Consider the following 17,295-nt stretch of genomic DNA (forward strand, 5'->3'; position numbering starts at 1 on the left):
TCAGTTAACCACCTTTCCCTTCCAGGTCACAATCGACCCAAGATGCTGCACGCAATCAAGCGTGGCGCATCGGTTCTCAAGGCGTCTATCCCAAAAATCAAAGACGTCAACGTGATCGACAAATATTCGCGGGTGATTTTCCCGGTGAGTTTTGCCGCATTTAACGCCGGCTACTGGATCTTCTACGTTCTGGAGTGACCTTCAGTGAACTAGCCGGAAGCGTAGTAAGACACCGAAGCCAGTAGAAGTAACACGAGTCGCGATGGGATCCAGTTTGCGACGATAACACCCGTAGTTACCATGACAAGTGTATCGTGTGCATCGTAGCAAGCTTAACCATTCCTCGCTGAGCCAAAACGGCGACCCGGAACATCCTCCTATTCTCTGAGTTCTCGTGAGTGTCTTGTACCTCGTTTTTTGGAATCCGGTTAGTTCAGAATCTCGGACACTTAGATTTAGTCGAAAACCAAATTTTATCAATTGAAAAAATTATAAGCTACCCTGCAAAGGTAGGAGATCATGGACATAAAATCCCAACATAAGAAAAAAAAAATCAGAGATCACAAACATGGTTAGCATGTCGACATGTAAAGCACAAAAATATCCGTCATAAATTAATGGTAGCTGCGTTTTAAGGACAAATTTAGATAACAATGGTTACAACCCTAACACAAAATTAGAGACCGAATGCGAGACTCAGAGTCATTTAGAGTATATAGGTTTTAGTTTGTTGGCTGACAGAATCGGAAAGCGAAGAACGTTAGGAATTGAGAAGTTGAGGTTGAGCTCCATCATCTAATTATGAATCATGTTGAAGATATTTTTATGTAAGCTCATTTCAAGTCAACCGACGAAAACAAATGTGATGGAAGAATAGTGAGAACATCAGAAAATAAGCATAAAGGGGTCAGAATTAGATGAAATTGATGTGAATATGGTTGGTTCGTTATTGGCACTGCTTTTTTTCATATTACTTCTCAAATGCTATGGAAATTTTGTTTTGAAAAACTGTGTTTATTATAAACACATCTTTTCAGTCTTTCTCCATACCTTCCTACCAGCAACAGCAACTTGCCAAACGAGGAGCTTTTTCGAGAACTCCGTTTTCTGTTTGACGTGAACAGGGTCTTTCAGATTAAACGCTCACGCAACAAATTTTAATAACATCTAAATTTTAGGACATTTTTGATGTGACCTCACCCCTTTTTTCGATAACGCATTTTAAACGGTGAACAAAATTCTTCATGCACAACTCTAACATTACGACTTCGATGCTGTTGAAAATCCGAGTTATTTCTTCTTTAAGTTCTTCCAAATTTTGTGGCTTATTAACATAGCAACGGCTCTTCACGTTCCTCCAGACAGTCTTCCGAAAAACACTTACACATGTCCACGCGATGTGAAAATTCCATGTTTTTGTTTCAATTCGAACATGATTTTCGCTAATGTTGAATGTCTATCCCAAACACAAACAATGATTCACAAACATAAACATGTGAAAACAAACACGATGTTTATAATTCAAGAACATCATGTACAAACATATCACCCGATGCCGCAGTATTCATTGCTTTCGTCTCGTTTCTTTTCATACACGGAAAGAAATTATTCATCCCAAAACATCTCTTCATAGAATACTTTTTCACAGAAACGAACTTGAAATTTAGTTCGCATTACAAAAGTTGCACGTACTAAAAGGCTATGAGTTCATGCACATTTTGCAAGTCTGATTAAATAATCCTTAGTTTCGTGCAAAGAAAACATTCTCTGAATAGAAAGAAGCTTTCTATGAGAATTTTTTCGTGTGCATGTTGGCAATTGAAGTCTGGGGAACCGACTGCACAGCGGGCGACGTCGAACAAATGCTGACCAAAAAAATAAATACCCAAAAATTAGTTTTAGATGCAACCTTCAGCGGCACACAGCAGATATATTTCAGCGGCTAAAACACACCTCTAATTTGTCGATGTTATCACAAACTGAATGAAGGAAAAAACTTGAAGTTACACTTACACTACACTACATATGCTATGTGTGCATGTGATTGCATCATCCTTTCTTCTCCTCTTCTTCGCTCGTTTTATAGCTCGGGTCGCGTTCGCCGCGCACAAGCAGTATTGGCCATTTGTATTCAAAGATACAGCCAAAATTGTTGCTCCCGTGGTCGAGTGATTAGCGTCACGCCTAACATGTCACTGCTGAATAATTTTGGTACTTTATATTCGATTAAAATTATAGAAATATTGTAATCAAAATTTGTTGTGGGTAACTAAACATCTCCGCCACGCTCTATCCAATTTTAGTACTTGTTCAAATAGCTAATTACATCGTATGTCCAAACATACTACGAATACAAACATGTCACATTTTCAAACATAGGTACGAAAAAATCATGTTTGTATTCAAACACAAAACTGCAAATAGCAGCGTGGACATGTTTATCCCGGACGCAGTGTTTTTTGTGAAACATGGAAGAATGCCTCCAGAGGTAGAGGCGAATGAACTGAAAAGTTTAAAGCCTCTTTAATTCAACATCATCATTACCTCCAGAGGAAGTAATCGACGACGAGTAATACGATTGCACTAACAATACACGCTCTTGTAAATTGTACATCTTGACACTAAAACCCATCCTATCAGACTGAAATAGTAGTCGAATATTATCGTCCCGAAGTGTGGAATGCAGTGTTACCCAATGAGGTACATATAGAGGTGGAGCAGTAGGCGAAGGCGAAAAAATTTTTTAAGAGTAGCTATTCGATTTTTTTGCGTGAGTGTTTAATCTGAAAACCCCTGTACTACATCTTTCATTGGGGGTGACAAATAAGGAAATATGTTACTTTTCATACGAAATAGTTTTAACGACGATAACTACTTTTACAATAGGCTTTTGGTTATTTGCATACAAAAAAAATCAGAATTTTGACGTAGAACTACGTCTTTCATAAAAAGTGGCAAATCAGAAAACAGGTCACGCTCTTATGAAATAAAGTTAACGTTAATAACTATTTTCAATGTGAACGAATTCTCATGATTTGCATACCAATCGAATCGGGAATTCTCTAAGATTTGTTTGATATGCTATACATTACAATTCGCTAATTTCTAAACGGTTTAAATTCATGAAAACTGGAGGAACTTCTATTTTTCCCATACCGATTTGTATGCTAACCCTATTCGTATTTTGAATGCTTCTAACTCGAACATTTCTTAACAGATCGGAAAGATGTTTGCATCAATTGATAGGAAATATTTCTACGCGTCTATCACAATTAATAAAATGTTATTCTTCATGAGATGAGCAATTGAATAACTGTAAAATGTGAAACGTTACCGATTTACGGTTTCCCCAACACTGATCTCAAAATCGATGTACCTGTGGAAATCCGCTTTGTAAATATACATCCCTAACACGGACTTCAAAATCAATATGCCTGGGGGAATCTGCTTTGCAAATACATGCAAGTCGGGAGTATTTTTCGGTGTGGAGTACTTTTGTGCTCGCTTGTCGTTGTGCAGACCGGAATATGTTTCCCTAAAACGTACTTCTAAACTGAGAAGCCTGGGAAAAGCGTCATTTCAGATACTAGAGGTGAATGAACTTTCGCGGTTCGAGAACTACGTAAGCATGAGATATTCAATAATTTCAGAGGGAAATGTGATCGTTTGACAATTCTTCCGTTCACATATTTTGGTAGTCCTAGGCATCATATCAAAGGTAAAAGGACGTTCATCTAATTTTTTTGTAACGAAGAACATAATATATTACAAAAATTTCGATGTATTCTAAAATAATATTCGAAGTGGTAAACCCTTACAATTTCTCTAACATTGATATGCTGTACATCGTTATTGCCTAGTCCTCAAATAATGAATAATTTATGGACTAGGGAATGGCGATGGAAACGTAAAATTATTGGTGCGGCGAGGCACATTTTCTATAATCCATCAGTTCGTTTTAAATGCAAAAACAGTGGTTTATTTATTTATTTATTTGTTATTATATATTATTATATAATTTATATAATTTTGATTATTTATTTATTTACTCTTATTTGTTTATTCGACACTTCTCAACTAGCTAAATCTAGCCTGGAAATTTCACCTGCCACCGTACTGATTAATGCCAAACGAGGACTAACGCTTGCATTAGAAAAAATGGACAGTTGGTCAGAACTTTCGCCATTGCTGTCGAATACTTAGGGGCTGTCCACATACCCCGTGGACAACTTTAGGGGGGTATGGGTAATGCAAATGTCCACGCTTGTCCATGGTGAGGGGGGAGGGGGTATAGAATAAGTCCACGTGGACACGTTCAATAAATATGTTCGAAAAAATATACTCAAAATGGAATCAGTTCTGCATTTATGTTCTGCAGATATCTACAGGAACAGGTTCAATGAATTATTCTGGAAAACACATTCACATTTATATTCAAAAATGAATGATGTTCTGCATTTTCAAGAGTGTTCAAATTTTCTATCCACCCTAAATACGTATTTATTTAAAAAGGGGTTTAGCTATCCGGTCGAACATCCAATTTTTTTCACATAATTGAACTTCTTATTTAAAATGTGTATCCTTAAACTAATTCACATAAATCGAAGAGATTTGACGCTGAAGTAGAAAATTTACATAACAGATCATTAGAGAGCATAGATTTTTAGTGATTTTAGAACCTGATGTGTATATTTTTATTTTTCTACATAGGTAACATAGCTAGGCTACTGAAAACCAATCTTTCGCTTGAGTGGCTTCCAACTTCGAGCAACGTAAATTTCTGAGCAACCTTCTATTAGCGCATAAACTGAATATATGTTCCAAGCCCTGGACTACGTGAGGGAAAACTTGACACAGCAGAGACAAAGACATCAAAAATTAATATAATAATAATTTAATAATGTATCATGTTTAAGTTTGTCTGTTTTTTTAAATCACTTACAGATAAGTAGAGGGATCGTTTTAGCGTTTTGTATTCAAGGTTTCTCTTAATTACAGCCCCAGAGAAATTTTGTTATATTTTATCACTTTTGGTATACCAGATAGGTAAATTGAAATTGACCGGTTCATGCTATAGATGTTTCAAGCAGGGTTGTATACAGTCCTTCGATTGTATATATATATATATATATATATATATATATATATATATATATATATGATTTAATTTGATATTAAAGTTCTGTAAAACATATTCAGTGTAGAAAAAATGTCGAGTTTCGTTCCGAATGAAGAGTATTTGCTATTTTGTTTTTTTTTAATTTCAAGGAAAAAGCGGTCGAAGAACATCATTTGCTTTTGGCAGCTTGGTGAACATGCTCTTGCAATGAAAACATATGAGAGATGATTTCGGTAGTTCAAAAGAGGTAATCTCGATCTGAGGGACCTTGGATGTTTCGACCGAAATACGTCTCTGTGTATGTTGGACCAGAAGGGTGCGGTATACCCTGAGCTACCGGATGAAACAGCGAATAAAGATCGCTACTGACAACAAATTGTAAATTAAAACTTAGCATTGATGAAAAAAAGATTGGAATGGACTCACGGCACAGGAAAGTGATATTACTGAAATTGTTTTCTCCATCGAAAAAAAACGACAATTTCAACTCGCACACCTGGTATGTTGGCTATCTTCGAAGTACCCGAAGTACTGTGTATGAATTCCTCATCCAAAATCTAGGGCTCAGTTGCAATGAAAAATAGAATATCTAGAATACGAGTTGCAATGTACTTTAGACATGATTAACTTGATGGGATGTGGATTTTTCAGATAATCGGTGGGGGACTTAAATATGATCAGAACCGTCGTCATGCATCATAATTTGGCGGTGATATGTGTGTAATACTATAATCTTTTGTTGTAAACTCAAAATCCACGGTTTGAATACCCATATTAATCAAGCATTTAAATTTATAACTTCGTACGAGTTGTATGCAACTAGAAGACTAGTGGAATTTATATTTTATGAAAATATTTTTCTATGAGTTTTCGAGCATTTTTGGACAAATTCAAAATATTGTTTTCATCGATGACATGTTCTAGTTGTCGCTTCAATATTTGAGGGTTGTCTTGTATTAAAAGTTTCGTGAATGAATAGGCCTCAATCCGTTGATTAATTTGTCTTTTTCTTCAAAGAGGAATGTCCACGTGGACAACAGGGGGAGGAGTGTGGTCAATGTCCACGCTTGTCCACGGAGGGGGATGGGGGAGTCTAGAATCGTGCGTTTTATGTCCACGTGGTATGTGGACAGCCCCTTGCATGTTGGCATATTTTTCAAATTTTTCTTACCTTTATTTATTAGTTCCTCTTCCGTTTTCACCACGAAGTTGTTGGAGTAGACCCTCCGTTTCAGGCTTGTTCAAACATTCTAGATCGAACGCAGCTACGTTATGTTCGGAGGGTTGGCAGACTTCGGAACAACACTTCAAGTGGTTTATCTCCTCCAGCGACTTCTTCGCGTAATGGACGGAGGCCAGGTCCCGCAAAAGATGAAGATGAAGGAGGCAAATGTTTCAATTTATATTCAAGTGTGTAGGTATTGGTGCCTACCATACATTCCATGATTTTCATATGTATGTGTGCAAGCGCTGAGCGTAAACGAATGTTTTTGTATTTTTCATGCGTTAAGTTTCTATAAGACCAGTTACATTTTCCGTTGTTTTAGTTGTTTCGATCAATAAATATGGAAGCCGAAGGAAAAGTGCTGACGGAGAGAGAAGAAAGGCAAATCGATGCATTTCAACAAGAAAATGTTGGTGTCAGAGAAATTGCTCGTCGGATTGGACGATCCCATCAAGTAGTGCTCAATTATTTGGCGAATCCTCAAGGATACGGTAAGAAGAAGACAGCTCCACGATAATCGAATTTCTCTGACCGGGATAAGCAGGAAATAGCTAGAACAGCTTCGAATACCTTAAAATCGCTTATGCAAATAAAGCAATATTTCAATTCAAATGTTGCTCGGGTGACAATTCGTCAAGTTTTGGTGAGAAAATCCTCACATAAATAGGGCTTAAGGTTTCTTCAAAGCTCGCATGAACCGACAGTGGGACATGGTATGTTGTGACAAAGAATGTTTCCAAAAGAATACATTATGCTACATACCATGAAGAAAAGTTGTTCAATGTATAGGTTATCTTCACTGACGAAAAAATGTTCAATTTGGAGGGTCCTGATGGTTTCAACGGGTACTGGCGTGATTTACGGAAGAAGTCAGAGTATTTTTGAACCAGGAATTTTGGTGTAGTTTTGATTTTTTCATTGATAATACTTATGAATTTCGAAATGTTCTTATAGAAACTGGACAGTTGAAATTATCATATTTAACCCATTTTAGGCGTTCGAAACATCGAACAGCAACTTTGATAATTTTTCATGCCTTTGGAAAGCAACCATATGGTAATTTTTTTTACACCAAAAGCTTAATTTAATTGTCTATCACTTACTATCATGTTCATTCAATTTTGTATAACTTTATTGGGCAATAAATTCGATATAAAGCGAGTATGTTTGGAAGATGTGTTCAATTTCAATTATAAAACCCAATAAAATACAAATATATGTGAACTTTTCTACACTATTATTTTGATTAAAAAAACATACATTGTGATATAGGTCAAAAATAATTTGATTGAGTCTCCTACAGGAAAATAACAGCCGGAAAAATTGAGTGTTAGAAAAATCGAACGTTGGCCATAACGAACATTTTTTTCTGCTACATCAATACCAACACATCTCACTTTCGCAGCGCATTTCGGTTTGTTTACTTTGGAAGACGGAAGGTTTTTCATAGGTTTAGCAAAAATTATTGAAAATCTGTATGATTTTTGACGTAGAACTACGTCTATCATTATGGGTGCCAAATCAGAAAACAGGTCACGTTTTTATGAAATAAAGTTAACGTTAATAACTATTTTTGCCGTGAACGGATTCTGGCGATATACATACCAAACGAATCGGAAATTCTCTAAGATTTGTTTGATATGCTATGCATTACAATCCCATAGTCTGTATATGGTTTAAATTGATGAAAATTGGAAGCATTCCCATTTCCTCATACATTTGTTCTGTCCATTTGTGTTCTTTCCCGAATAAGGCGTTCAATAACGGGCAACTTATCGAGCAACGAAGGGGAAATCGTAAGATGTCTCCGTGAACAAAGGAAAAGAAGAAGAACGAAGGGGAATATTTGCCTAGAGTATAAACAGTGGATCTTGCTGAGGCAAACTTCATTCTTCGTGAGGACACCGACTGGACAACACCGTTGCTGGGCGAGCTGGACGGCGGGGGATCGAATGGTTTTCTCAAGGCAATGAGGGTGGAGGAGTAATATGAGAAAAGAGTAGAGTTTTCCAAGGGCCTTTTTGAAGGCTAGAATCGAATGAAGTGAAGGAGTTTAAAGCCTCTTTAATTCAACAAAGAAAGGAAGGAAAGGCAAACTTTCAGTATCGTCCTGGATACGAAACAATGAACATCGCTTGTTCTTCCTTGTTTTGCACCATCACATGTCTTCGTTTCGGACTGAGCTGCGGACGCGACCAAATTACTTACTCGCTGATGTCTCTGGCATTGAATTCATTGTATCAAACTGACGCCATTGCATTGATGTTTTGAGCTACACAATTGGGGAATTGTCAAGCTAGGCTATCGTCAGCTCACCAAGAAAATAAATGTTCTGGAATTTTGTCAGTGATTTGGTTTCGCATGACGGTAGGAAAACTCTCTCCACAAAGGATGACAGATACGTCAGGGTATTAGAATCTCTGCTGAGGCTAATATTCAGCCTTTTTCCAAGCAGTTAACATTGTTTGTTTTCCGTCATCATAAAGGCTTCGTTGGTGCCTTTGACATTGCATCAATGCATTGAATTGACACTATGGTGAAGCAGGTGTTAAGGTTGTGCACCAAAAAATTATTTGGGGAATACCAAGTTATTCAATAAATTATAATAAGTCATAAGTTATCTAGTCACCAAGAAAGTAAATGTCGTTCTGGAATTTTGTATGTGAACTACAACGTAGTTCTACGTCAACAATGCGGTCGTGTCTTGAACACAACCTCCTATAATTTTTTGTCCGTAATAACCTTAGGTGATGGCGGCCCGTAGAATTTCGTGAGTGGAGAAGCTGGAGGAAATGATCAGTACGTGTAACGAGGATTCTAATGAAATTGCTGGTGTAAATATTCTTCCGCCAGACCGAATGATACCCTCCCAACCCTCTATGCCATTGTTTTTTCCCATCATTTTGGTACTTTGCACTGCTGTTCTACGCATAGTTGTCCCATGTTCCTAAATCAGCAACTGAGAAAAACGCAATCAAAATTTTCTAACATATTTGTCTACCAAAACCTTGAAGCTTTCCTATTTAGCAATATACTGGGTTTTTTTTTATAAGCAGAAAACTATTGTTTAATAAAATAAAATTTCCTCAATCCATCCATCTTAGCTACGGGTTTAAAAATTCATGGTGGGATACTTATGCCTAGAATATCAATATGGGACAATTGAGCTTGATGTTGTTTTCTGAAATACCGGAGACAAACAATAAGTTCGTTTGTGTTTTCCGAAAGAGTATGCATAACTGTTAAACTGTTAAACTTTTTTTATTTGTTTGAAAATTAATTCGTTCTTTCAAACCAGAAATGACTGTGGTACAGTTATGCTTAGAATATCAACATGGGACAATTGAGATTGTTGTTGTTTTTTTAGAAGCTGTGAACAAACTAAAAGTTTTTTTGTGTTATTCCGGCAGATTAGGTGTAAAAACATCGTTTTATGAAGAAAAGTGAAAATTACCAAAAAGTAACATGGGATAACTATGCGTAGAATGGCAGAGCAGGTTTTGGGAGATGTTCGATTTTACGGGAAATGAATAATTGAGAAGAAATAATCCTTAAGCATTGACAATTCTCCACGGCCAACATTTTTATTGCACATGCTTTCAATTGAGGGGCTTAGAATGAAAGGGGTGTAAGTGATTTGATCGATTTCTCTACATCGACTCTCTCTTTGGGTCATAACACATTCCCAGCTGTATTTACCAAAATAGGTCAAAACCTCATCTATCGGATTCTATAGCAAACTTAAATTGGAAAGTTTTTGCAGTTGAGTTATTAACTAAATAAAAAAAAATAGAGGGAGAGAAAACTTTGCTAATTTGCTAATTGAAACGATATTTCGTTAGCAGTATGTTTGTACTGCCAAAAAAAATGCGGGTTTCGGCCAATGTTCGATATTTCGAACAGTAATTTCCCGGAAAATGGAAGGTGGGAAAAAAATAATTCTTGAACATTGGGGTTTCTTTAACGTCAATAATCGAAATTACTTCAATGGCTTTCGTCAATTACAATTTTTACAAAATTTTTACAACTTGGCCGTTAATGGGTTAAGCACAATAAATAAACAAACAACTCTTTTGAACGAAATTGACGTTAAATGCACTTTATTCTGAGCATTCAACAATGTATGAATGTATCTTGTTGAAATTCTAACTGTTTGTGTTGCAACAAAATGGAATTAGGGCGGTGTTATAGAATTTGGACGAGTGTATATCCATGGTCATGTTCTCTTCTATCCTGGCCAGGCAATTGTCGGACAATCGCGCGGGGAACATGAGACCTTCTCCATGTTCAACGCCTTTTGCACTTCCATAACCGTCTTCGAGACAGTTAAAATTCCAGAGAGGCTACTGGAACAATCGATGATGGTGATTAAGCTGATACTCCGTTTGCGCTAGGTGCTGAGCGTTGTATCCTATGTCCGTGGTGCAGACTGCTCGGTATAGCACACTTTGGTTGACGCATCATGCGAAGTACTCGCGCATTTTTCGTACTTGGGCATCATTCAGTGCATGAAGCCTCCCTTCTTTACGTGATAGTGTTACTCTCTCCGATTGAGGATAGTGCATTCCTGTATGAAACCTCCTTTCAAGATCTTATAGGCCAGTTTCGCTCAATTTGACTGCTCCAAAACCGAAGGTCAGCAGGAAAACCGTGAAAGTGTTGATCGCGCCTACCTTGCACCCCGCGTTCAGGAAAGTCTTCAGGAGTCTTCAGTCGGAGTGGCGACCACGTAGCTTCCACTTTATTCCACTACTGAGGTGCAGAGACATGCTACACTGCCCCATCGCATACTACAGGAACCTCACGTCAGCGAGATCTACTTCATGGATCTTCAATACCCGGACGAAAAACCAGTGCGGTATAGAGCCATAAGCCTTCCGATATATTTCGATATAGCCCATACTGAGATTCCATTGGTTGAAGACATGAAGGACAAACAGCGCACTGCTTGTCCGACTACAGCTGCGTCGATGATGGCCTGGTCTTTGCACTGTTGCGTATTTTTCTTGCATCCTTTCTACTCTTCTGCGGGGATGTTGTACTGTTCGCAGTGAGCAGAAACTTTAGCAGTCTTGACGAAAAATAGTTCATACAAACACGATAGGCATGTTATCGGTCTGTATTTTTTCAAGGCCCCGGGGAGGCGGATTCAGAAAGGCAGTGTGCGTCACGTAGAACCTTGTTGAATCACTCAGCTATCTTAGGATGTAGATGGTGTGCAATTAAGTGAATTAAGCCGTTTTTCTTTTACATTCCGTTCGAATTAATACATTATTCAAAGTATTGCCCATCGATACGTTTTGCATCTTTTTGACAATTTACGGATTCCGTCGCGAAAGAAAATAGCTGATGAAAGAAAGGATCTCGTAATTTGCACTATCTAGGCATAGCAGACTTGGAGTTATTAATTCCTCAACTATACACGTGAGACACGTCTTAACACTTTGGCGTCCGACGACACCACAGTGGTTACGCACGCAAACTAGCGCCTGACTGCCGGCGACACCACAGTGGTTACGTGCGCATAGTATCTCAGTGGCCGGCAATTGAGTATCATTTGCATTCTGTTGGGGTTTGATTTAAGTAACAATAACATACACAGACTATCAATTTTAATGTTTTTATAAGTAGGGAAGACAGGGAAAAATGGACATATTAAGAAGAACTTTTATTATATCTTTCGAAACTCGTGTTTTACCAAACTTAAATGCAGTTTCTTGCATTTCAATGTACTGTTTTTCGAAATAATCGGTCGAAGGTTTTTCAATGTTTTTAATAAAATTAAAACAGACCCAAAAGTAGAACATTTATTCGATGATTATCTGCATTGACATATAGTGGGGGAATACGGACATGTTTGTAATATTTACGTATGTATATCTTCGAAATTTCGTGAAATTAGGGGAATAGGGTTGAGAACTTATGAAAACTAACGATAAGATTAGAAATTCTATTTCTAGATCTAGATCTAGATCTATTTCTATTTCAATTTCTAATTTCCCGATAATGTCAAGAACGAGCGGCGACAAGCCAAGTAATCCGAGTTAGCGCTGCCGGCGCCAAGCGCATATTTTTTTACGAACCGTGCGGACGTCAAAGTGTTAAGATGAGAATTTATTTAAGACTCCAACAATCGAAAGAAACCATGAAACAAGCAAAAACAGTTTTTCCCGTGGTTAATTTTTTTTGCGTTTTAATTTTAGATTTTTTACAGTGGAAATCCAAATTCATTCGGTTTCAGAAAAAAAGAAAAAGAGATAGGTGCAAGACCTAGTCTTTAATCTACGTTCATCATCCACTCAAGTGCAGCGAGACCAGAGACCATTCCCCATTATATTAATGAGGCTCAAGAAAATCTAAGCTGAGTGGATGGATTCCGTTTGAAATGAGTTATCACAGTTTGGGAATTACATGCAAAATAACCATACCTAAGCAACTCAAGAAAAGTGTTCACTGGCAGAGAGAGAATGAGAGAAAAACTGAGAAATGCAAAGGATAGTAGCTAACACAATAACAAAAAGTAGCATAATTTCAAACAGTATACGCACTAAACTCGTCGGAAGAAAACCTGACAGGAAAGATAAAAAAACAGAATACAAATATTATAAATAAACTCAGTTAGGAACTATGAAGCGAAGCCATAGATGAATCAACAACAGAAAATCGAAGAATAGAGTAAACCATTAAATTAAATCCATGTCAACTGAATTAATGCGATAGAGTAATTCGCAACTAGATGGGGTTATAGTTGTAAACGTACTGTGAATTACAATAAATGAAATGATTGAATTTTACGAAGCCGTTTTTTACTTCTTGTTATTAATTTGGAGCTTGAGCTTGAGACTGTACACGTCGTAGTTGCCCTCCGTGATTGACCTGAACCAGTGGAATTGCACAAAAACACACTGAATGATGCTTGGGAGTAACAAATCATTCTCATTGTGCAAGTTTCGGTGATTCGAGTTTACTTCTTGTTATTGAGTTGGAGATCGAACAACTTGACCTTTCCAACCGATTCGCTTTCATTCCTTACCGATTCATGACTGACCAGACCGACTCGAAAAGTATAGTAGTAATAGTAATAGTACTTGGACTATTGATACACGATTATAATCTATATTTCGTAAGTGCCGCATTTCGGTTGGTTGAAACATGTGTAGTGCTTGTACTAGTTTTTAAGTTGTGTTGTTATTATTTGCTCTCTGCGACTAGGATAGATAAACTTGACCAAATAAAATATCATGCAGAGTACTCTTGAACGCGGTGCAGGCTTAATGGGTAAGGCTAAATGAATTCCACAAAATATCGTCTGTTCACCATGAACCGCACCACCATGGAGACGGCCAGATAGGCTACACATCGTGGAGAGAAGCCCTGATGTTATTTTTAATAAATACTTAGTCTAGAAAATTGATAACAAAAAACGGATTTTTTATTCACGTTCCTGAAATTGAGTTTCAAGAATATACCTTAGAAAGGACTTTTCAAAAATCCCATTATTTATCGAATAGTAGCCATTTTAGTGATACAATATCTAATCTAGCAAGACATTGACAAAAAACTTCAAATACGTTTTTCTCAAATCTGGTTTTTTCATGCTAGCGTACACGATATATCATGCTCTACTGAACCGATTTATTCCAAATCTGATGTGCTTGATTCTACACTCGACAAAAAAATTAGATGAGCAGAGTGCGAAGTCGGGAATGTAAAGTTATTTTTGACATGCTGTAACTTCGTGGAAAATCAACTCATTTCGATGGGATGCACATCATTTTGAAGCTACAAGGTATTAGAATATTTTACATACATATTTTTATCTTGGTGTGTGTAGATGTAGAGGGCAACAATATCGGGAAGAAATGAAAAATCGATTTTTATTTTTTTTTCAAGAATATTCTGGACTAACACAATTTTTTGCTAACCAACTCAACAGCAAATACAATTAACCTTACCAAGCAGCTTTTATTTGGTTCCAAGAAAGTTCCTGAAGGACCTTCCCACACAGAGATAATTCAGTTTGAATGAAAGATTACCCCTTCGTCTTTGATGATGAATAATTCAATAAACAACCATCGCACCGAATTCGAGAAGCAGTTTTGAAAACTCCAATAAATTATGCACAAGGACAATCTGTTACTTTGATGAAAAATAAAATTAAAAATTTTTATCATCGATTTCAAAAAAGTGCCAAAAACAGGATTTTTATAGTGCTTTACAAAATTCACTGTAATTCTGCAAATATCGCAGTAAGTTCTAATGTTTGCAGGCAGCCTAGTGTATTCCGTAAACATCTGTGAACGTTTCATATTGATACGTTCAGCCGTTTTTTCAAAGTTTGGAGTAAATTAGAGGAGCATGAAAGGAGAAGTATAAAATCCTACGCGACTCTCAGAACGAAATGATTCGTAACTTTCGTTTTCATGCATTTCTAGGTACAAATATTGTGATGATACTCATAGATATTCATACGCATTTCCACACATACACGCACTCTTTACCCACAAACTCATTAAAACGAAAGTTAGGAATCGCACATTGTGAGAGTCGCGTAGGATTTTGTACATCTGATACGATTTGCGATTTCATGCTACTCTAATTTACTTGACGTTTCATGCAATTTTAAGACATTTGGCATCAAAAATTTTTTTTCGATAACCTTGATTTCCTTTACTCCAGCCTTGGGCAATTTTTCGATTTTCAAAAAACTCAAACTTTGGCCGCTTTGCGCCACTCTCCCTTAAGTCCGATTGAGCTGATATTTGGCATAGGATGTTTTTTGAGGTGGTGAACATTTTTTATGAGGTAACTTTTTGAAAATAGACATGACCATTTTCATTGGCACCCTTTTTTCTTTCTCTTTTCTTTTTTCTCTATTATAGTGACTTTCAACACATTCCAGCTGGTTCGTCACTTTTTACTTCCATTTTTGGAAGAATGTCGAGAGTGAGAATTGAACTCCAGATCTCTGCGTGAGAGGTATGGATGTTACCAATACGCCAGATCGCTCCCACTCATTGGCACCCTAATATAAAGCCATTCTATGCCAAACCGATATAGTGGTTCTCAGATGTTCGTGAAAATTGGTAGTTTTGTTCTTTATCGCAAAACATTTGACCCGTATTTTTTTATTTTTTCATTAGGGTGACCGTTTCCATTTCAGGGTTGTCAAAAAAATCAACTTTTGCTCCTTTTTCCAAAAATGACTTTTTTCAAAAAATTATAATTTTTAAACTACTAGACCGATTCAGATGATCGACATATCAAATTAAAGCCAATCACCTGGTCTTTTTCGAAAAAACTACTATACCTGCAGAAAATTCGAATTCTGCTCTCGTTATTATTGATTGTATTCGTTTTTTGTTGTTTTCATAGTCTCGAGACCAAGGGCGCTATATATTTCTATATTTTTTTTCTGAAAAGCTGAGAATTTTTCACATAACATATGTTGAAACCGGAGAATCGTTTTTTTCCCTTTTTGAGTTATGATTTTTCCAACACAAAAATTCATAACTTTTGATCGGTCCAGTAGATTCAGATGATCGACACATAAAATTAAAGCCAATTAGATAGTATTTTTTTGAAAATATTAGACTTGCGAAAAAAAATTGTTTGTATTAGTTTTTTTATAGTTTACATGGTTTCGGGACCAAGGATGCTATATTTTTTTATATTTTTTCTTGAAAGCTGAGGTTTTTCTACATGACATCCAAAAATCAGAGATGTGTTATTTTTCGTTTTTAAGTTATGATTTTTCAAAGTTAACATGTTTTCAGTCTTCGTTCAATATTTCTATGCGACTAGACTTGATGTATGCGACTAGAATTCAATTAATTGGCAAAAGTGTAATTTTTTCAAAAAAAAAACTAGCTAATTGGCTTTTATGTTGTATTTCTGATCGAAATTTGACGCTTTATTTAACATACTTAAAATTATCAAATTTAAGTCAAATAAGTGCCGTTTTGTTCGCAAAATTGTTGCCATTTAGAAGGCAACTTCATTATCCCCCCCCCCCCTTATAACCCCCCCCCCCCCTCCTTATTTACAAAAGACTCAATTTAGTATTACCAAGAGCGTTTCGCATGGACCGGAGGAGACGATAATTACTTGGAGCCAGGTCCGGACTATACGGTGGGTGCAATAGGACTTCCCATCCGAGCTTCCTTAGCTTCTGGCGGGTCATCAAAGATTTGTGAGGCCGAGCGTTGTCTTGGTGGAAAACAACACCATTCCTATTGATTAATTTCTGGCCGCTTCTGATCAATCGCCTGCTTCAAACGATCAAGCAGCTCACAGTAGAGAAACGAGTTGAGTATCTGGCCATAGTTGAGCAGCTCATAGTGGATGATTCACTTCCAATCCCACCAAACACACAGCAAAACCTTCCTGGCCGTCAATCCGGGCTTGGCGATGATTTGGGTCGGCACACCGCGCTTCGACCACGACTTTTTTCGCTTTAAGTTGTCGTACGTGATCCACTTTTCATCACCAGTCACCATCTTCTTCAAAAATGGGTCGAGTTCGTTCCGTTTCGGCAGTGCATCGCAGGCGTTGATTCGGTCTAAAAGATTTTTTTGCGTCAACTCGTTTGACACTCATACATCCTACAAGAGCTACCAGTACGGGGTGTGTCTTCGATATATATAAAAATATATATAAAAGGGATTTCTGTCTGTCTTTCTGATTCTTATGGACTCGCAAATTACTGAACCTATCGATGTAAAAATTTGTATGTAGAGATTTTTGGGGCCGGAGAAGGTTTTTATGGTAGTTCGAGCGTTGTTAGTCCATTTAATGTTTGATGTTTACATAAATTAAAATGAATCGCTAAATGTGTTGGTAAGCGCAAAACTCAATTTTTTCTATGAAATATGAACTCCATGTAACGGAGAAAAATGTTATTTGCAAGTGATTGAAGAATTTTGAACGAGAATTATGAATATTGAGAATA

The 17,295-nt window shown here is 37.0% G+C and overlaps 1 protein-coding gene across 1 annotated transcript in view; it reads left to right on the forward strand.

Moving 5' to 3' along the window:
• Positions 1–13,621, forward strand: part of LOC129765058 (gamma-aminobutyric acid receptor subunit beta-like) — a 76,213-nt gene extending 62,592 nt beyond the window's left edge. The window contains exon 9 of the mRNA XM_055764893.1: positions 26–13,621. Coding sequence (XP_055620868.1) covers positions 26–198 — 173 coding nt within the window. The 3' untranslated portion in view covers positions 199–13,621. The remainder of the gene's footprint in view (positions 1–25) is intronic.
• Positions 13,622–17,295: the final 3,674 nt, after the last annotated feature.

This window comes from Toxorhynchites rutilus, chromosome 1, assembly GCF_029784135.1.
Source record: "Toxorhynchites rutilus septentrionalis strain SRP chromosome 1, ASM2978413v1, whole genome shotgun sequence".
Taxonomy (NCBI): domain Eukaryota; kingdom Metazoa; phylum Arthropoda; class Insecta; order Diptera; family Culicidae; genus Toxorhynchites; species Toxorhynchites rutilus.